General features: G+C 38.1%; 2 protein-coding genes across 3 annotated transcripts in view; one reads left to right on the top strand and one right to left on the bottom strand.

Annotated features, from left to right (window-relative positions):
* Positions 1-11,423, top strand: part of WDR17 (WD repeat domain 17) — a 31,515-nt gene extending 20,092 nt beyond the window's left edge. Inside the window, exons 16-30 of one of the 2 annotated variants that reach the window (XM_053459619.1) lie at positions 376-501; positions 879-1,034; positions 1,439-1,503; positions 1,967-2,099; positions 3,356-3,444; positions 4,035-4,134; positions 4,371-4,510; positions 5,408-5,428; positions 6,068-6,179; positions 6,722-6,863; positions 7,413-7,515; positions 7,897-7,998; positions 8,347-8,445; positions 9,688-9,871; positions 10,702-11,423. In XM_053459619.1, coding sequence (XP_053315594.1) covers positions 376-501; positions 879-1,034; positions 1,439-1,503; positions 1,967-2,099; positions 3,356-3,444; positions 4,035-4,134; positions 4,371-4,510; positions 5,408-5,428; positions 6,068-6,179; positions 6,722-6,863; positions 7,413-7,515; positions 7,897-7,998; positions 8,347-8,445; positions 9,688-9,871; positions 10,702-10,821 — 1,692 coding nt within the window. In that variant the 3' untranslated portion in view covers positions 10,822-11,423. The remainder of the gene's footprint in view (positions 1-375; positions 502-878; positions 1,035-1,438; positions 1,504-1,966; positions 2,100-3,355; positions 3,445-4,034; positions 4,135-4,370; positions 4,511-5,407; positions 5,429-6,067; positions 6,180-6,721; positions 6,864-7,412; positions 7,516-7,896; positions 7,999-8,346; positions 8,446-9,687; positions 9,872-10,701) is intronic. The other variant, XM_053459625.1, reaches the window with a different exon arrangement.
* Positions 11,424-14,118: 2,695 nt separating this feature from the next.
* On the bottom strand, positions 14,119-18,580 carry SPATA4 (spermatogenesis associated 4). The gene is made up of 6 exons (XM_053455300.1): positions 18,421-18,580; positions 17,356-17,485; positions 16,818-16,936; positions 16,258-16,478; positions 15,525-15,644; positions 14,119-14,361 (listed from the first exon to the last, which is right to left on the bottom strand). Exons 1-6 carry the CDS (start codon positions 18,522-18,524, stop codon positions 14,243-14,245), a joined length of 813 nt encoding a protein of 270 aa, XP_053311275.1. The 5' UTR covers positions 18,525-18,580; the 3' UTR covers positions 14,119-14,242.
* Between the last annotated feature and the right edge of the window lie 3,957 nt (positions 18,581-22,537).

Here is a 22,537-nt window from a genome sequence, read left to right as displayed (position 1 = left end):
TGTCTTATATGTAAGTGCCAGTTAGTCATCTATTATGATTGGAGGAAAAGATGTGATGGTGTCAATATAAGGTGGTAGAGGTGAGTATATATGAGTACTGCTTGAATGTTTTTTTAAAACTTGCTGTTTTCAGGATTAATCTGGCTATTTTGGTGTCACAAAAAGGGTGGGAACCTCTTCTAAGGAAAATTAGGCATGGAGTTTAAAATTTGGATTTGTCAATAATCCAGAGTTACCTTTAAAGTATTTTATTTATGCTTCGCGACTGGTGTTTCATGGTGGCATTGACAGTATACCAGTAATTTTGACCTTGAATTTGTATATTCTTGGTCTTCTTTGGATATTCTAAGTTTTCTTATAATTATTTTGTTTTAGCCTCCTGGAGGTAGTAAAAATTTATGGGACTTGATTGCTGTTTTGAAAGGTCAAGATGACAGTTTGCTTCCACAAAACTACTGCAAAGGAATTATGCACATGAAACATTTGGTTAGATTTAAAACAGTAAGTAGAATATTTGTGTATACATATATATATCCATATAGGTCCATATGTCTTACACTGTTAACACAGATCTCAGAAACCATCTAACTTGACTCCCACAAAAAATATTTATAATAAATAAAAAATTATTGTCTTTTCGGTTCGCGATCTGGACTTTTATCATGATCTTGCTAAAAGTCCAGATCAATCATTTGTCCTACCGAGTGCCTCACATTTGTGGATTGGTATATGTGTGTGTGTGTGTATATATATATATATATATATATATATATATATATATATAATCTATATATATATCAAGATTTTTGTATGGGGTGTGTTAGCAGCTCCCATTTACACATAATGGGACAGATTACAAAAATTTGCATTTCTGTCAGTCTAAAGCACAAGAACTAACGACAGTAAAGATGTCGAAATTTGGTGGTGGAATTGGTGCACCCAGCAAAGAAGAGAGGCTAAAAGAAGCCGCAGAGATCCACCTGAGACTGGGACAGATACAGAGATACTGTGAACTAATGGTGGAGCTTGGAGAGGTATGCTTTACTAAAGAAAGCCAGATTAAGTTTCAGAAAATATATAAAGATTCAAAGATGACTATAATGGAACCTTTTCTCACCTGTTCTCAAGCTTGATTGCCATTTCACACTGCACCAGAACTGCCTTTCATTCTCATTCATGCATAAGCCTTGCTTGGATGACTTGGAAGTGTTTCTGTCATCCTGACTGTTCATTTGTAACCAGTAGAATATTTGTAGTAACACAGTAAATTATCTTTAATGCTTTTATGCTAGAGCAGAAAAACACTGCTGGCTTACAATGCATTCGTATGTTAGTATGCTAGTGCTGTTTCATTTAACTGTGACAAATAATACAGCTATTTAGAGATCGTATAAATACAATCCATTCATTCATACGTTCATTCTTTCTTTGTTAATAGTGGGACAAAGCATTATCGGTTGCTCCAGGTGTTTCTATGAAATATTGGAAAAAATTAATGCAAAGGTAAGCAAGAATGATTAATAATGAAAATCAGCTGACCAGAAAACATACGCACAACATAAAAAGATCCACTTTGGAGTCATTTATAACTCCAGGATTCTCTGTTAGCACAGGGACACACCTGTGATGTTGATGATATGTCATTGGTCCTCAAGGACCAGTTCATTGTGATGTATTCCATATGTCCATGGTCATTAAGGTATTAAACAGCAGGGGCTGTGAATTATAGATAGCTGGACCACTGCAGGTTTCCTGACCTGATGTATGAGAATGTCTCATTATTCATTTGGTAATCCATGTTGTTACTAAGCCACCTTAGAGGTGTGAGCTTCTTGTAATATGTGAGCACTTTTTAAATGTATTTCTGGTTTTTTTAATAAGCTGTCCTAAAAATGTGTATACTTGGAAAATGACAGCAAATAACTTCTCTATTTCCATTAGTGATATATTCAACCATTTTTTGCAGGCGGGCAAGTCAGCTCATTGAAGAAGAAAATGATGATGTCATTCCTTACTGCATCGCTACCGGAGATGTCAAGAAGCTTGTCAATTTTTTCACTTCCAGAGGACAACTTAAAGAGGCTTTACTTGTGGCACAGGTTTGAATATGAAATATATTTATTATACATTTTTTAAGGTATATTGTATGTTTAACAGTAGATGATATAATGATCTTTGAAAATAAAGTAGAAATGAGAGCACCTGAAGTCATGATGAGACATATATCATAAATACATATTACTAAATTGCAGAGTTTTGGTTACTGCAGGTGAGATGAAACGTGTAATCTTTCTGGCCGAACTATGGGTTATAAAAGGCCTCCCTTGGTCAAGTTTCTGCTGTTAAAAGGGTTGAGAGCTCAAATGTATGAGGCCCTATATAATGTATAGTTAATTTAAACTATGTGTTATGCAGTGGTCTGTTCTTCATGCATGAAAACTGAAGCTGCAAATTACCTGCAAACTACTGATTTATTTTGTAAATGTGTCTGACCGTCTGTTTTATATACAATATGGAATACTAAAAATGAAATGTATTTATAACTGCGAAGAGATTGGAAATCCACAAATTAGAGAGAACCTGCTCACATGGCACATTCGTGCAGACCTTTGAGTTTAGTTAGAGTTAGACACTCAGTTGGTTCTGTCTTGACTTTGAACAGCTACATTTTTCTAGTTTAGCCAATCAATACTTAGGACTTTTCACATAAACCATATCTATGCTCATATTAGTTTAGGCTAAGCCCTTAAGGTGAAAGAATAATTAAATATCTTGCTTTGTTACAGGAGAAATAGAGGCAGAAAGCAGGTTCACACATTTTAATAACACGTGGATTTGTTCAGAGATGCAATGCTGAAAAAAACCCAAAAGTAATGAATACAGATAAAAAAGACCCATGCACTCTTATAAATTGAATATGAAAAAGTTATTATTTTAGTTCAAATACACTTGGTAACACATCTTCCGAAACATAACGTTGGAGGCAAGCTAAAACATGCCTACTTTTTTTTCTTTGATTATTTCTGGAATGTATTACCAGCAATGATCTCCATGTTATTGAAAATGTAACACCATTTTATTCTTATTTATCATAAGAGAAATTTCTTATTCTACTCACACCAACTTATTATCTATGATGAACACAAGCCATTAGCATGAAACTATTGAGCACATCTAATACTATCAACCTTACTAGACCACTGAAATGTTAAAGAAAAAGAGTTGGAATCGGGATTTTCCATTTAATATAATGGCAGTACAGTCATGGAATGTGTTGTCGTATACTTTGGTTTCATGACACGTCATAAAAATCTTTATTTGCAGATTAATATGTTTTATTTGTTTTGGCCTTTAGTCAGCTTGTGAAGGAAATATCCAGTCTGGTCATGTTTCAGTACCGGTGGCATCCACGACAGATGGAAATAACGTAGAAGATCATAATGAGTAAGTAAAGTGGATGAATTTGGTTCTAGAACTCATTTATTAAATATAAAAATGGAACGCGCTAAATAAAAAAATAATTAAAACAAATATGCAGGTACTCAATATTTTGCTAAAACAAATCAAATCAAAATATTGAGTACCTGCATATTTGTTTTAAGTATTTTATACTTAGCGCCGTACAGTTTTTATATTTGGTTTTCTTCTTTGTATGATCCATTATTAGGAGTTTTTTCAATGTATTTAAATATTGAGTGTCTGGCCCCTTGTAAAGGATAAGTCGCTTTCATTATTTTTACCCTTCTGTTGGTCGGGATCTGTAAGGTTTGCCTTTTATTAACTTATTTCATTTTTTTTATCACGTTGGTGTTTATTTAGCGCTGTACACCATTACATTTATTTTTCATTTACTAGCTATAGTGTGAGAGGACAGCATGATTACTAAAGAATAGTTAATTACGATCCGCCCCGAAATTAAATCCGTCGTTGCAGATCTTTCTTTGCTTGAGTAACATATACCCAGATATTCTGTCCACGTGTGTCTTTAAAGCACCGTAACACATTAAAGGCTCTGTTGTCCTTTTTACGCTCAGACTTCTCCACTCAGTCAGCACACAGTTGGCAGAATGGTATTTTCAGGATGGACGGGCCGTGCTCTCGGCGTGCTGTCATTTGGCTGTCGATAATATTGAGGTAATTCTTCAACATTAGACATTTTAACCAGTGCTTTCTATTGTAAATAAAATGTGTCCCTGTACTTGTATTTATTTTTATTATTTTACAATCTTTTTTATGGAATTGTAGCTAAAACCCCATGCGCTGTAATTTATGCTGTTGTCCATGAACGTCTTCTGTGCAATGGATTGATGACACGGCATGTTTAATAATCAACTGTAACGTTCATTTTATGTTATGTCCTTTTGAGCAAGCTTGCCATGGCTAACCTAATCCGTGGCAATGAGCTGGAATTGGCTGTGTGTGTGGGCACAGTGATTGGGGAGAGTGCGGCACAAGCAACACAATATGCGTTAGAACTACTGGCGAGGAAATGCATGACTGTTACCACATGGTGAGTATTTCACACATACACTAGCTTAAAACGAGTTTCATCATACAGTGCAGTCACGTTTTCAATGATTCTTCACTATGCATATCAGCAGCATATTGGCTTTAGCACTCGGTGATGCTACGAACATCCAAACATACGTTACTGACTTACAGAGATACACACTATCAAGCACACTGCATCTTCTGTTTTGAATCCAAACGTTTAGGGCTGCAACTAACAATTATTTTCATAATCAATTAGTTGGCCGATTCTTTTTTCGATTAATCGGATAAAAAAATAAATGTAAATTTTTCGTGTATTTAAAATAATTTAATGAACAAACAGGATGTTAAAAACAAACACCAGAATAAAAAAAACTTTGATCAAAATGCATTTCTTGTTTTTATTTCCCATCCTGCCCCCCCCAGTTATGCACATTTTAGCCCAAGCTTGCCACTCCACCCCCTAGATATGCGTTATAACCCCCTGATATGCCACTTTGCCCTCTGATATGCCTTATACCCCTGATAGGCCAATCTGCCCCCCAGATATGCCTTATACCCCCAGATATGCCACTCTGCCCATCCAAATATGCCCCCCAGTTATGCCTTATACCCCCCATATGCCATATGCCCTCTGATATGCCTTATACCCCAGATCTGGCACTCTGCACTTTTGCACTGAAATCATGGTACCAAAATGTGTCCAGATTTCTTACAATAAAGAAGGATAATGAATATAAATGAATAGTTTGTTCTTCCAAAAAATGGTGACAATGCCAGCATCAGATAGTTGTAACATTTGGAGTCTAAGCTTTACAAAAACATTTTTTTCTGCAATATAATTATATGGATAGTTTTAATTTGTTTTGTGTTTGTAAAAAGTGTAATTTTTGGAATTGTGATGTCTTTCCCTTAGCTTCCCATCCCTAGGATACAGGTAAAAAGATACTTGTGTGTGTGTGTGTCAGTTATAAATTAACGATACAACATTTGTTGTGTTTTTTTTTATATATATATGGAAGGTAGCGTTATTAGGTGTTTATTGTTACACAGACTACCGACAGCCAATTTACTGTAACTATATCATTACATTGTATGTCACAACAGCACTGCTCTCATGATAACTGTGTCCTGTTTGACTCAGAACATTGTCAGACCACCTGAATGAGGACATCTTCCATTAAAATGTAGTTAAATAAATATGGGGCTCACTTTGTGCTGATTCTTACATTACTCTGTATACGGCTAATGCCAGACGTACAGAATGTTGTAGCCTTATATATGGATATGTGTGTATATATATATGTGTATTAATATGTAGTTGGTCCCACCGTTGCAGCTATAACAGCTTCCACTCTTCTGGGGAGGCTTTCCATAAGATTTTGGAGAGTTTCTGTGGGAATTTTTACCCGTTCATCCAGTAGAGCGTTTGTGAGGTCAGACACTGATGTTGGATGAGAAGGCCTGGACTTCGGTCCCTATATGTTTTCTGAGAGACACATATCTCTGTTCGTACAACTTTCATTTTAGTGTCAAGTAGTGCTGCTAAACGAATGTCTTACTCCACATAACACAGGGATCTGGCTGCCGATCTCCTCAGGATGATACCAAACAATGAACTCTTTCTTGTCAAGCTGTGTGCATTTTATCCGGGATGTGCTGCAGAGATCAACGATCTACATACCAAAGTATGTGTCCGAAACATAATACTTATCCATTCATCCCTATTTATAACACCTTTATTTATTACATAGACAGTCATTCTATATAGTATATAGGGCTGAGTGGATACAGAGTGGGAGAAGTGAGTGACTGTGGTTACATGGTGCTGCTCGTTGGTAATTACTAGGTACTCCTAATGTTTGCATGAAAACATGTACGTGTGCCTTTACTTTACATTAAGGGGAAGTTCTGTTCATACAATTTCTTGCATTTGGATTGGCACATTGCATAGATCTCATTGATCCTACAATGCAATGACTGTAAGCACAGTTTAAAGGAAGAAAGTCAATTAAGTTACACAGTTAAAGGAATTAAAGAGGGTGCAAGTAATGTCCAATGTGTGAGCACAGTGCACTGGAACCTAACCTAGTGAATGGCATGTAAATAAATGGCCAATCTACAATATGAATCAAGCCTAATGTAGGTTTCTCTAGAATTAGTTACCAACTTTCCACTATATTGCTTCATGTGATACGTTAGAAACGGGTCGTTTAAATCTTTTTTTCAGTGTAACTTGCCGCCAATGGAAGACTGTGTGCAGCTAGCAGAGAGTTCGCACTCTGATGGAGATATATTTCAAGCGGTCAAGTATTACTTATTAAGTACCGAACCTGAAAAGGCTCTTCCAATTGGGATCCACTTTGTAAAAGGTATTGCCTGTTTAAATTCATTCAGAACTAAAGAATTCAAATGTCTGCATTTAAGAACCTAACCTAGCTCTATCAAAGTTTAAAACTAAAACAATATCAGAGAATAAGCGTGGTGGAATGGGAAGCATATGGCTTTTTAACTGACGTCACACTAAAAAAAAATGAATATCTGGGAATCCTGTTATTCTGTACAACCTTAACCGCCTTCAGTGACTCAAGAGGATGAAAGAGGATCTACAGTCTTGGTCACATCCATATTTTACCTGAAAATGCAGAGTGAATGTAATAAAAAAAGAATATACTACCAAATTTGTTATATGTGCTGCAGATCCTGCCTGTTAGGATCCCTAAAAAATTTAAGGGACATAAAAAATGATTAAAACTAATGTTTGCCGGGCATGGATGATCTTGTGGGTGTGGGGTATCAGCCGGGATTACGATCGCTCAGTTGGACCTATACTGTCAATTGCTTAGGAAGGAGGGGAGTGATGGTTGGTCAAGATATATCTCTCGTTTTTTCTCTTTTTTTTTTCTTATTATATTCCATAGAACAAATTAGCAGTTCAGATTGGACTTTAGACTCTATATGTCCGATTCTTGACCTCCTCAGCTACATCCGCACAGAAAGATTGGTTCTTCACAAATGTAGTGAGTGAGTATGCTTTCTCTAGTTTCTAGAGAATTCAATATCTGTGGATAACCAGCCACAGAAAACAATTTGCTCTTTTATTGAATATAAAATTAGCAGTCTAGTGGTTCTATGTTGACACTTGAAACATTGCCTCACCAAAACTAAAATAATGAAATGAACCAAGTGCCACTGATGTCATATAAAGCTATTGATCATTTCTGAAAGTGGACATGTTATCTCATTTGATGTGAGGAATAATAAATTAATAAATATTAATACTTACATTAATAAATAAGAAATTAAGTATTTGTGTGTGGAACACTATGGATGGAATACTAGTATGTATATCTTATGATCATCAGACAATAACCAAAAAAAGTGTCCTACTATTTTCTCTTACAGAGTTCGTAATGAGCTGCTTATACTATGTGGATACGCAGGTGCATTGCTAGCTATAAGGAGAAACTATGCGAGCATTGTTCCTGCACTCTATGAGTATACAAGGTAAATCAGTAAGAAATGTCTCCTTTCTTCTGAATATATTCACATTATGTATAACTGAAACACGAGTGACAGGGGCATGTGCTTTAACCATATCACAGAACTATAAGAGGGTCTCCCTGGAATTCTTGGATGATGTAGTAGTTACATGAGATCTATATCCTTGTAGAGGTTGCCATAGAAGGTAAATCACTTCATTCTAGTTGTAAAAGGGTGAAAAGACTTGTGGTTACAGAGCATGGGCACCTCTACCTCTTCATACACCTTTATCCCCTAATCTTTCTTCAATTTTTTTGGTTTTTAATACTTTCGAGTATATCTATATTGATTTTAAACTATGATGATTTGTAGCCAGCTGCTGAAACGCCGTGAAGTATCTGTCCCCCTAGAGATAAAACAGCTTTCCGAGGAATTAGAGGCTTGGAGAGTGTGTACTCTGTCCTCGAACAAGTAAGTGCTGGATTATTATTGATTTATTATTCATTAATTTATATTTTATAGTGCCATCATTTAACCTCTTAAGGCTTAAAGGTAGTTTTTTACACTTACAGAGTAAAGGAATTTTAGCACCTTTGGGATCTTCTTTTCAAGCATAATTTCCTCCTCTCTCATTTAGTTTACTACACATATTATATATTGGGTTTTTTCAGGACAATCTATTTAAAAAAATATATAGATATATTTTGGTATTTGTCCTGATTTTAGGAACACCCCATATGCCATGGCATGTTATTATTTGGATGTGACGGGGATTAACGTGAATCATGTATTTGCACTTTTTTATTTTATGAATTTTTACACTAAATCTATATATCTGCACTAACATAACTTGTACCTACTCTCCCTCTTCCAACCATAAGTTTAAAATAAGTGTTAAGAAAGGTAGCTGTACAAAGACTGGTGATCGCTCGATAATAGGGTGATCAAACAGCTATAAATTAAAACTATTAAAAAAATGCAATCTCTGCCAACAGCAGTGTCTATAGGCATTGACATTCCACAGAATTTCTTCAATATAACGGTCCCCTAACGAGGGGTGAACAATGCAAATGTATGATATCCCTATTAATTATAGTGCTTTTATGCACAAAGTCTGTTCTATTTTAGCAATCAGCGTTTGCCACCAAGCAGTTTGCTGGAGTAACGCAAAGGTGATGGTTATTCTTCAATATGTAGCAAATAATTAGTTAGAGGTAATGTGTGTAGGACTCACCAGTGTGGATAATGTTTCTGCAGGTCGTGCAGAACGCTGGTCCAGGGCTCTCTGCAGTGTGTGTCCGTGTGAATAACAACAACAAAAACAACACAAAAAAATGATTTTACTGTGCTTCTTTATACACATCGTATATATTGTATTTACTTATTTACTGGAAATAATATTGTACCGGTTGATTTAGTATTTGGGCTGCTTGGCTGAACTTCACCCGAGCCTGAATGTTGCCAGCCCTCTCCCAGTGACTATATAATTGACATTCTATGCTTAATTTAAATTTACAAAAATGGACAAAATAGATTACCAACTAAAAATTGTATGCTAAATCTCGCTGTTTCTCTGTTATGCAACCATAGTATTAAAGAGCCGTATGTGCAGCTCTGGAATTCTACACTTTAGTTGTTAACTTGAGTTTTTAGGAACTATCCTTTATAGGCATCTGTTGGTATGCTGACCTCAGCAATATTTTTTTGCAATAGGACATGTGAAGATCTTCCATACACACCTCCAACAGAGTCACAAAGAAAGGTTTACGCAAGCCTGCTATCGAAAATAAAAGAAGAGCCTCTGAAAGGATTGATCGGACCAGATTATGTCACAGGATCCAATCTTCCAAGCCACTCTGATGTGCATATATCTTGTCTGACAGGGTTACGAATACAGGTATGTTCTGTTCCTTTCTGTATTTTTAATTCATGATTTTATTGTTTTACAGGAATATCATGACAGAAAAACATCAAGTATTTTATTCATAGGCACCCCAAAAATTATTAAAATACAAAATGTTCCAAGCAGGGGTACGGCTAAGTTAAAAGTGATTCCTGTTAGTTATGACAGGGATATAAAATGAAAAGAAGTGTAGCCAAACTGGGAGACTAAAAAAAATCCAATTGATATGCTCCCTTTCCCCGGATAAAAATGTTAATTACATAAACATGTCACGCGGGCGGAAGGTCCTGTCATGCTGGTGCTCCTTCATTGAAGTCCCAGCAGAATTGCAGGGCAGAAGCTGAGGTTGTCTGCACGCATTGCGCAGACGTTCACCGGCTGCCAGAGAGGAGGATTCAGGACCCCTGCAGCTCTGCGAGGGATACCCCTCGCTGGCAGCCGGTGAACGTCTGCGCAATGCGTGCAGACAACCTCCGCTTCTGCCCTGCGCACAAACAACCTCAGCTACTGCCGGCACTTCCACTGGGGCTCCTAGGATGGAGCACTGGAAGGTCATGTCATGCCAGTGCTAAGTCATAGAAGCCCAGAGAAAGTGCCGGCAGGGGTTGCCAGAGAGGAGGATCCAGGTCCCCTGCAAATACGTCCTGTCCCCTGGCACCTAAAGTTTGCAGGCGTGCTGGGTTCAACAACATTATAGAAAAAAATATAGGGTAATTATGAGGGTATAGAACTTGTTCAGATGTTTAAATTAAGGACCAAAACATAAGGAACTCCAAATATGTTTTTACATGCTGTATCTTCACATCTCCACTTTATTTTTGCAGGGCCCTGTGTTCTTTCTGGAGGATGGCAAATCTGCAATTTCCTTGAATGATGCTTTAATGTGGGCAAAAGTGAATCCTTTCTCACCTTTAGGAACAGGAATACGACTTAATCCCTTCTGAAATATTTCTGTTATTTGCTTTCAGCTTTCTACCGGATAACACATGCAGGTCTGGATAGGACTTACGTACTTCTGGTTTCTCCAACTTTCATAGTAATTCATAGAAATGGTTAAGTCATAACCCAGTCTTATACATGATGGAAAATACATTTTCCTCTTTGACTGCCCAAGACCAACATGTTATATCATATGGGCTACATTTTACAACGAATAGATCACATAAGCAATGCCAGTAGGTCAATAGTTTCTGTCTGATTAGAGCATCATTAGCTGCTTGATGTTCATACTTTTGTTGTACATATGTCAAAATATAAAGGATTTAAATTGTGAAATTTATAACCATTTTTAAGTAATTTGTACTGTAACAATGTGTCTGGTACAGCACTCAGTAGAAATGTGTAAGCTTGTGATCATAAACATTATACCTTATATAATTTGTTTATACAACTGTTGCCCATACTGAATAAATTCTAAAACATGGCCATAGTTTTCTTTAAGTGAGAGATTTTATACATTTTGAAATATTTTTTCCATGTAAAGTCATGGTCTCATGCTTTTGCTCTATTTTTATATTAGCTGGCATATATGTAGTTTTTTTTTAGTTTTTTTTTTTGTAAATGGTTTACTATGTATGTACTTATAGTTGCAGTAAATAATACTACAATCTTACCTAGTTTACATTATGAAAAGGCCTTGCGTATTTGTTTACTGCATTTTGTTGATGTCATAACATTTAAGTGGTAAGAACATATTTTCAAAACAATACTGCCATGAACCAACCAATGCAACACAGTTGTTTACATAATAAACAAATAAAACGTAAATGTCTGTGATTTTTCCTGAACACGTATTATTTACAAATGATGTAAAAGTTCATTTATCTATATGTCAGGATCCACTTTTCGCTGCCTGAACCATGGCTTAATCATACATGCAGTATATCCATCTGCTACCACTAGTGGCCACCATCCTCCCTCTGGAGCGCTCAGAACCCAATTACCAGGTGCAGCTGAACCGACTAAAAGTACACTTTCCCGAGCAGGGACATAAACGCTGATCCTTCAGATTAAAATTCTGATGCTCTACCGACTGAGCTACCTGGGCTTTGTTGCTGCAAGTGTCCTGTTACCTTTACAGCATCATACAATCTAGGGACCCCCGACTAAGCATTGACTTGAACCTCGGACACTCAGATTTAAAGTCTGCTGCTCTACTGACTGGGTTACCCAGGTTTCTAGGGCATGCTAGGGGAGAAGGGATGCAGGAGGTGAGTGTGGCATCTGTGTATCTCTTAGTATAATATAAAGGGTGGGTTTGGAGGGGTGGTAAGGAAAATGAAGCATTTGTTTGCAAAAACACGGTAACAGGACGAGACCCTTACTTGCCAACCAATGCCAATCAATAATTCCCTATTCGGCTAAAAGCACACTCGCTTGTATATAACCATACCTAGTAAATTAATTCGCTGTAATTGTAGATGGCCTTCCCTCACTTTCCTGTGCAAGAGTTATACACTAATTATATATATATATATATTGGGTAAGCGCTGCTAAATTGGGGGTGCTACCTGAGAAGATGGGGAGCTGAAAGGGTGAGTCTGCAGGGTAAGAAGGCCTGCAGAATGCTGCCCGAGGAATTAGGTAGATGTAGAAGGGAATACTTGCATAGAAATGGTGGGGCTCTATTGGTATGCTGCCCAATTAGATGGGACAAAACAGAGGAGCTGAAAGAGAGAAGCGCTGCAGGAAATGCTAACATATAAGGAGTGGAGCTCGATTGGGGTGCTGCCCAATTAAGTGGGAGCCAAAATGGAGAGTTAGCATGCCAGGAGAGAAGGGCTTCAGGGGGCTGCCCAAGGAGGGGAGGATGGAGTGTTTGTGTAGAAGGGTTGCTGACCAAGTAGGTGGCGTTGAAAGGGAGAGCTAGCATGTAAGGGGAGAAGTGCTGCACAGGGGAGCTTATGGGCTGGGTGATACCAAAATTATTTGCTCTGGTTGGGGGGGGTAGGCAGCCAAGCAAATCAAGCTCTCATTTGCCTTTTGCTTCACACTGGTACTTTCTCACAGGTTTTATAAAGTTTGCCCCAAATCTGGCCCATTGCCCCCTAATTTTAATAAATGCCTTGCAAATTAATAGCCCATCTAAATGACAAACATATTCTCATTAAGCCATTACCTATTAGAACAATTAACTATTAAAATACCAACATTTTACATTTTATTTCAACCTAAATTTTACTTGATGTAATGAATAACTTGCATAGCCTCAAACTTAATTAAAAATTTTAGTCACTAGTTCAATAACCATAGCCTCCAAATGCTAACATACTTAAATTTTGTTTCAAACTATTATTTTGTTTTTCTTTTATTTAACCCCTAAAGGCCCATAAAGTAATAGTACATTTAGAACTTATAAATTATAGGGTAACAATAACATTGTAAAAAAACATTTTAAACCACTTTGGAACACTCAGAACTTACTGTGTCTCTGTCTCGCTGTCTAAGAGGACTGAATGAAAAAGTGAGAATGAGAATACAGACAAGGGCAATGTTGTGTGTGTTAACATGCATGTGACTTGTACTTTTAAGCGATCAAATACCAGAGAGACGCTTGCCCATGTCTACGGGGCAAGCCTCTACACGGATGTTGTTTGGAGTAATCAACAAGCACGGCTTTGAAATAGCTGAGTGATGAGTATGCCTGTTTTTTTATGAGAGTAGTATTGTAATTTAGAATCTATGGTTTAAGATGTATTATGGAACAAAGATACTATTTTTACCCATATTGGTGTTTTCTCAGAGGCGGACAGTTTTTCTCAGTGATTCATACAACACTAACAGGCTAATTTAAATTGAAGATGGTCATTGCGGCAACAATTAAACGTGTCCTTTCTAGTCTCCTTCTTACATCAAAGTTCTCATTCACCCTGTCATACTCACTATTGATTTGCTTCCACTCGCTTTACATTCTATCTTCTGTCTCTCACACCCTTTCTCATGTTCTTGCTCTCTTCACCACCTCCCATTTTTCCTTCTTTCGTTCAGCATTTCATGCTCATTGTTGCTGCTAAATGACCTTGAAGGATAATCTCACGTGCGCCGTCTTAACTGCATTTAATTATTTGGCTCAATCTGAGCCGTCTCTAGCACCTGGAGATCTATCAATTCAATATGCCAATATATATCGCTATTATAACAACTCTTACAAAATAATACAAAAACAAAACGAAATACGTAAACAAAGAGTATCCTTTTCTCACAATATTTATTTATTGATATTGAATCCACATTCACTTGGCTTGATATTTAACGAAATACCTGGATACAGGTCGAATACGTTTTAACACATCTATTTATTCATTGATATTACACAATGGTGACAAAATGTGTATCTTAATAACGTCAATCACTTTTTCTCTCTTTTTAAGATGAACTCCGAGTGGAGCAAGACGTTGAAGATTTTACACCCGATAATACATAACTCTGATCAGCTTGCCGGACCTTGATTTCTCTAAACTGAACATTAGATTTGCTTCGGATGTCTGCATTAGCTTGAAAGAGAAATGCACAAAACAGAGTTAACACTGCAAACTATAAAAGGAAAAAACAAATCATTTTCAAAAAAAGTTCCCTGTAATATAATTCTAAAATTATTACAAACGACTATGATTGAACAATGCAAAGCCCAGAATGAAATGGTAAACCCCTCATAAAATGTTGTAGCATATTAAGAAAATAAACTTAAGTATTTTGGTCTTTTTATCAAAATAATAATTAAAAACGTTTTTCCTGCTGCTAATAAAGAGTTTGTAGTATTATTGCCTTCTGCTACATACTACACAGTACAATTAAGCATTTCCTAAAATATTAATGGGCCAAGATTTGAGATAATTACACATTTTCTCTGGAGCACATTTGTTTCTAATGCTTAATTGTTAAAAGTGTTATGGTCGGCCAACTTGGTGGAATAACTTTAACCCTTTGCATGCTTGGAGTCAGGACATATTTGTGGGAGGTTTGGTCAATTTATGTCATTTTGCTATAGTTGTCAGGTTTACAGTTAATACATTGTGTAAGCACAAGAATCCCCACAACAGTCTTGTGTTTAAGTATAGAAGTAAGGGATACCAAAGCGGATGGACTGCCCCACCAGTAATCATTCATAGCTGTCACTATATACAAAACTGAATGTCTATCATGACCATGGTTGTGCCTTAGAACAAAAATAATCCTTGGTAAGGTAAAAACAGTGGGCTACCAAATCTTGTGTTTCTTAAGCTCAGAAAGCAGAATGTTTCTTAACAACAAATAATACACAATATGAATCATATATGATGTTATGCTGCCAGCATCTCAGGAAAGGCTTGATAGGACTGCCTTAAAATCAAGGTAAATACTGCTGACAATATTGTCACTTTATAACGGTTCACGTGCACTTAATTTTAGTTAATGGATGGTGATGTGTGCTACATGTTTCATAAAACAAAAAGTTCCAAGCAAATTACCGAAGTATATAGTTATAGTCAATTTAAGTATGAGAAATGTAATAATGATTTGAATTTGAATACATTTCTAGTAAACAATGACACATCTCATAAGCATTTGTATAAGGATGTAAAACATTTGATATGAAATCTGAATACATGAAATAAGTTATGATTTGTATTTTAAGTAAATATAACATAGTAAGATTTTAAGCACTCACTTGAACTTGAAGAGGTTGATTGTTTGGAAAGGGTGTCCTCTTCCTCACTTTGTTCAGAAGAAAGGGGAGGTGAAAGACGGATGGCCTGTTCACCCAAAGTTGGTTTCACATTAAATCGTTCTACAAAAGAAAACAGCAATCAAACAATTAGGCAATACTCTGGAGAGTGTATTTCTCAGTGTTCAAATCTAACATCATATCTTAAAGAGGCAACTCCAAAATAATAATAGAGGGTTAATCGTTTACCAATATAAAATGCCAAGAAATCTATGAATATCCATGACATCCAAGTTCATGACATCCAGTTCTTGAGTTGGTGGGATTAAATGGCTGCGTGGTCATTTAGGGTGAAACGTCATCTGAGATCGTCCTCAGAATTGTTGGACTCATTAATAAGGAATCCCATACATACATAATTTTCGAAAGATATAATTCTAACATAATCAGTGGTGTTTGTTATGGAAGATTTAAACGTATATTTAATACAACCTTCCACATTAAATAAAGGTGTGGAGACCTCTTAATGTTCACAAATATCTCCCATCTAAGAGACCCTACATGCAGGAAGCCAAATAACACCCGGAGTGCAGAGAAGATAGAGAGAGACACTGAGAGAGGGAATGTCCGGAAGACTTGGCACCTCTTTGTCCCAATGTGCCACCCCCTGAGTACGGCACTAATAACACTGAAGGCACACATGAATATCACAAGTAATGTTTCCAGAAATACTCACTTGGATCTTCAATCCTTTCCTGGTACCGCTGCTGCAAATGTAAATCCAGCAAAGCCTGGACCTTCTGCTGATTTACGATGAGATCCGGCTCTGCAAGAACTTCACTGAGCGTAATGTTGCTTTTCACGGCTTTTGTTGCCGTCGATCTAGCCATCATAGGTAATCTCTCCTGATAATGCCAGTCAGTAAAGTCGACTTCGTTATCCTGGATTGTTTTTATTCTTTAGAAGAAGAAAAAGGTACCTTACATAGAAATGTCACATAATAAAAATAAACAAAAAATGCGTTGGCAGCTTTTCAATACTAGTAACCACATTTACAAGTAATTTACAGCTTAATGTAGTTAAATAAAACGATGCAGGAAAATTGCTTATGAAAATAAATAAAAATAATAAAAGAGTTTGTTAAAGTGCATGAAGAGTGAGACATTTTTATTACATATTGTATTAGCCAAATTCATTAAAAAAGAAGAAACATTTTTTTCTCTCTTTCAGGAAACAAGGAACAGCTATCATTATAAACAAAACAAAGCCAACAAAAACGGTCAGTGTGCTGCTTACCGTCTGTTGGTTAACATTACATAGACATCTTGTAATAATAACTCTGCTGCTCCAGGTTTGCTATGCAATGTTCCCTCTATTAATTCTTTGGAAATATTCAAATTCCTTTTCGAGAAAAACTGTAACAAAATAATACAAATACGCAAATTATACGCGATTTCAAAATGATTGAATTATTAATACAAAAAAAGGGAACTCAGAAGCACAATACATCGACTAAGGACTTTTTGGGGACTGTAATAATTCTCTTTTTTACAAGATGGATCAAGACTTCACTATATATTAGGATTTTTTGCAAATCTACAAAGCTGTTATTCTCTTTTTTGTACTCATGCCATGCATGAAAAATATTCATTCTGACTATATATATAGTATATATAATATATATATATAATCCCCCCAAATAATGATTTGCATACTCTTGAACTATGTGTTTGTGGGAATACGTTCCTTTTATTATGTACAGTAATTATTTATTTGTTTGAGGATAAGTCTAAATGATCAGAATGACCGCAGAGGACTGGTAACTTTACTTCACCTTTTCCAGCTGGGACCAGTTGCCCAGTTTTGTAGCGAGTGATGTTCCATTGGAATATGAGGGCAGCTGGATGTCTTCTGAGAAATACCAATAGAATATTTCTGCTATGACATATCCATTGGAAAGGTCTCTGAAGCAAATATACACAAAAGAAATCACACTTTAAAAAAAAATGCATTTTGAAAACTCGAACAAACAAGAACTTGATCTTCAGGGCAGGCATGAACAGGCTTCGTGGTGGACATTTCACCAGGCACTCCATACGCATCTATCACCCGGGAACGTATCGGACCTTCACCTACCCATAGCCCCATTTTTCCAGTCTGTATGCAGAGTTTATGACACTGAAGACCATCTCGGCCCGGTAGGATTTCCCTTCCCACAGAGAGCATGGCGAGACTACTGACGGTGAGCATATCACACAGGAAATAGTTGGGAACAGTGACAAGCGCATATGGCGGGATTCTGCTGTGCATGTGCAATGGGAACACCGCAGAAAATGCATTAAAGCGCATATAATGGCCGCGTCCCCGATCTGGGTTATGGAGGAACTTGCTGGCTGCCGTGTCGGTGCTAATGGAACATACATACCTATAGCACTGCTTACCAGACATGTTTACATTGCTAGACTTCTTCTGGATATATAATAGACTGTAAACGCACGCAGCAGGTAATCGCGTCCTGCCAAGTAACTATTACACCCTGCAATATACATTTGCAGCAATACAAACCCACAATATACATCGCTGTCTACCTGGAGCACCAAGACACTTTAACCCATTCACTCCCACCGCAGGTCCTATGTTGTAATAAAACGGCCTGCTCAACCATGGCAGTATTACTTCATGTTAAGCAACACATATCAGTAAATGGTTCTTGTGCATATACACGTATTTGTGTGTCAATTCTTTTAGTATTGCGGAATGCAATGAGTTTATATATATATATATATATATATATATATATATATACTTATATATATCTTTTTTTTTTTTTTTTACAAGTCAACCCCAGCTATCCGATCTCCAGAGCCACTTCTTACTCCATCCTCTTCCCCTTTGATACCTGCGGAAGTTTTTCGGTGGGCTGCTCAGATCCAGGCTCTGCAGCCACCTGAGTACATCTCGAGGGACCCCAGTCCTGCGAGGGGCTTCAGGGTATGACGTCATCAGGCCAGTTTTAAACAATCTGAGGAAAAGGCACTTTTATCAGCGGAACACGCTGTCAGGGCGACCAGCGCTATGTGTCGCTATGGAGACCGCTACTATCTTGACAACAAACACGCCGCGGTCACGTGTTTACCTTAAGGCCCCGCCTTCACCCTCAATGTCCCTTCTGCATGCTCGCCGGCGGTGTCGGGTCGGGAAGAGAAAGCCGAAAGACATAATACATGAGCCAGCTACACCCGATCATTCCATTTACTAACCCCAGACCGGTCACAGCCAATTAAAACTACAACACCCATGATCCTTTGCCGGCTTTCTCCATGCCAAATAATGTTTGAGGCTCATGGGAGGTGTGGTTTCACAACCAGTTACCGGCGCGTCCACCGGGTGTTTAAAATCAGAATGTTAATATGTTTAGCAAAAGCAAACACGGATGTTCTGTAGATTTTAGGTGCATTGTTTTTACACAACTCGAATAAATCCACTGCTAAAAAAAAACCGAAAAAAATAATATATATGAGGTAATTACTATGGTAACCAGATCTATTTTAAGGGGACAGTAGGGCAGGTATAGAAAAGTGTTTTGAAACGTACTAGTGCTACTAAATTTAAATAAAACTCTAATAAATAGTACTTAATTAAAATAGGAGCTGTCCGGGGGTTATAATGGACAATATTTAATGAGGGCTGTAGTTTGCCTGTTCTGTAAGTGCAGGGGTGCTGCTGCCACATTGGTTTCGCAAGCAATCGGAGACCCCATTACCCTGAAGCTCCCATAAACCCGAGGAAGGGGCGACACAGATTCCTAATATAGGTTTGTGACTCACAGATTCTTGGCCATAAATACCGTATTCCCAATTCTTAAGTAATTTTTCTTTTAATTGTGTAGAACATGGGGCTCCACTAGATCGTGAAAACAGACATAGAGCTGGCCGGGTATAAATGCTTTCACTGCTAATTAGCAGCACCGAAGAATACGAAGTGTCTTGATCTGTACCTCTGTATATACCGGATTTATCGAGTAATCCCGATATGACAGTTATCTTTGGGAACTATCCACTGTTCTCTTGTCTAAGGTAACCCCTGCCCCCCCCCTCCTCAGGGATTGCTGTGATTGCTGCTGTGTCACAGACTCACCTGCAGCTCAGGTGGAGCGGCCAGCAGATGGCGAACTGCACAGCACCTGGCTGAGGTTATAAAGGGGGGCATAGGGAGTTTTGGGGGGCTACATCAGTACAGTGCTGGATGCGGAAGGTGAAGAAACCTGGTGCCAAAAGGATTAAGGTCTGTCTATCGAAGTGTGCAGTGGGGAGATCTCTCCCTGTCACACAACAGGGCATCTTGAACTTTATTACACAAATAGGAGACTAGTTTACATTAATTAAAGAGACTTCCACTAATGGTGGATGAATCGACATAACCAAAGCGTTCATGGGCGCCAACTATATGCACCAACTTAAAATACCAGACTGCCGCTAGAGTTAAGCCTTTCGAGCGGGTGAAGTTATTTGGGTTATATGTTTATTACCGTATTCTGAATTGTTTAACTGCATTGCATCTATTTTCACCGCTATATATTATTGCACAGCGTTGTGTTTTTGTGCAATACAAAATCATATTTACGTTTGCTCTGTGTCTGTGGTTATTGCACTTAAGGGTGTTCGCAAACTGGATCCAACATCCATACCATGGATTCCTACTGGAGGGACTGACGCAGCCATGAACCCCAACTCCTGGGTAACAGTGAAGAGGTAACTGGGGAGAGAGATCTCAGAGATATTGGCGGGCTTACCCAAAACTCTGATTTTATTTTTGCATTACAGTGTAAATAGGTTTTGGTGTAATGGGAAAAGGTCAGATGGATCCTGGATGAGGAGCATATGTCAACCTGGGTTGGAGGTCATTTGACATCAACTCTGGCCAGGTTGTCAGCTTGAAATGAACTTACTGAACATTAATAATGACGCTAACCAATTTACTTTACTACTCTAATTTATCCATGTATAATGCAGCCTTGAATCATCTTTTACCCAATGCATGCAACAAATATTTCAACCACAACTTGAGGGAAAAACACTAAAAAAGAACCATGAAATATAGTTGTTTATTATATTTTGGATGTTTTTGTTGGGAATAAGTCAACCATGTTAAATAGAAAAAAATAACTATATCTTACCCTGGGATATACATATATATATAGTATGTATGTATGTATGTGTATGTATGTATGTATGTATATATATATATATATATATATATATATATATATATATATATATATATATATATAATGTAGTGTTGCTATCACATTAGGTATTTCTTTTGTCCATAGGTTATTGAAACAAAACCTATTTCACAATAGTGTTATCTTTTATTTTGTAACCATATGCACTATACATCATATATAAAATGTATAATCTATGCAGTTGTGATCTTTAGAAAGCATATATCTATTGAATGCAAAAAAAGATTATTTAATCACATTGATTAAGAAGTAAATATTACCTCTAAACACATTACAAAATCTAGTTAAACTATTCCAATGTTGTATTTATCAAAGGTTGAACAGCTGGCTGCACAGTTTGAATGTAACTAGTTTCAAAGCAGGAAATCATCTACTGTTTTCCACTTTTCCCAGCACTCAAACTAATTTCATATCAGTACAATATATAATATATTATAATAATATTTAACAGTCAAGTACTGGTGGTGTCAGAGGGATTACTTTGGGCCCCTAGAGGCATACCCCGATATAACGTGCTTCGCCTTGTCCCTTCCTCAGCTACAGATCACCTCTTGATGCCTCTCCTGAAGTGACTTTCATACACACTCACATACATACACTAACACAAACATTTATAAGAACCCATATATATATATATATATATATATATATATATATATATATATATATATATATATACCGTATTGGCTCGGATATAGGCCGCCCCCATATATAGGCCGCACCCTAAAAGTTTGGTGCTTTTTTAAAGAAAAAGTTTTTTCTTTAAAAAAGCACCAAAAAAAAAACATTCTGCCACTCTGTCTCCCCCCCCTCGAGATATGCTGCCACTGTCCTCCCCCCGAGATATGCAGCCACTGTCCTCCCCCCGAGATATGCAGCCACTGTCCTCCCCCCGAGATATGCTGCCACTGTCCCCCCCCCGAGATATGCTGCCACTGTCCCCCCCCCGAGATATGCCACTCTGCCCCCCCCCGAGATATGCCACTCTGCCCCCCCGAGATATGCCACTCTGCCCCCCCCGAGATATGCCACTCTGCCCCCCCCGAGATATGCCACTCTGCCCCCCCCCCGACTTACCGGAGCAGACTCCCGGGTATCTTGCGGGGGGCATCTACGCAATACGCGTATACAACCGGAAGTTGTATACGCGTATTGCTTAGATGTCCCCCGCCGGCGCCCCGCAAGACACCTGGGAGTCTGCTCCGGTAAGTCTTGGGGGCAGAGGTAAAACGCATCGTGTGGACGGTCACCGGCTGCGGCGATGCGGGTAAACAACCCGGAGGCTGTTTACCCGCATCGCTGCAGCCGGTGACCGTCCAGACGATGCGCTTAGACAACCTCCCGTGCCGGCACACCCTCCCCCCCCGTGGAAAGTGCTGGCAGGGGAGGCTGTCTGAGGACATCCGAGAGTAGGATGCAGGTCCCCTGCACCGCTGCGGGGGATCTGTATCCTAACCCCGCTGCCTGCCCGGCGCCCGTGACTGCATGTCCCGGCCGTCGGACGCTAGACCCCGAATATAGGCCGCACCCCCACTTTAAAGACTTAAAGTGGGGGGAAAAAGTGCGGCCTATATTCGAGCCAATACGGTATATACACACACCGAAGCACTGATATCCATAGGCATTCTCACTGACACTAAGGCTGTCCATAGACAATAAATTCTGCTGAGTAAAATTTGAAGAAATGCGCTGTCTCCTCCCTGCCGCATCATTTATATATATGTAATGGAGGCTCCCCATTACGAGGGGGTCCCCAGGGCTGGACTCCTTC

This window comes from Spea bombifrons, chromosome 1 (genome assembly GCF_027358695.1).
Source record: "Spea bombifrons isolate aSpeBom1 chromosome 1, aSpeBom1.2.pri, whole genome shotgun sequence".
Lineage (NCBI taxonomy): Eukaryota > Metazoa > Chordata > Amphibia > Anura > Pelobatidae > Spea > Spea bombifrons.
The sequence above is the reverse complement of the archived record's forward strand: the minus strand, read 5'-3'. Positions and strand labels throughout refer to the sequence as shown.

Bases quoted from the DNA above. Each gene is read 5' to 3' on its own strand.
- SPATA4 (XM_053455300.1), bottom strand. From the start codon at position 18,524: ATGACGTCATACCCTGAAGCCCCTCGCAGGACTGGGGTCCCTCGAGAT. The intron at 16,479-16,817 runs GTAAGCAGCACA...CTTCTTCTAAAG, and splicing joins GTAATGTTAACCAACAGACG to AATAAAAACAATCCAGGATA. The intron at 14,362-15,524 runs GTGAGTGCTTAA...AAGCTAATGCAG, and splicing joins ATCAACCTCTTCAAGTTCAA to ACATCCGAAGCAAATCTAAT.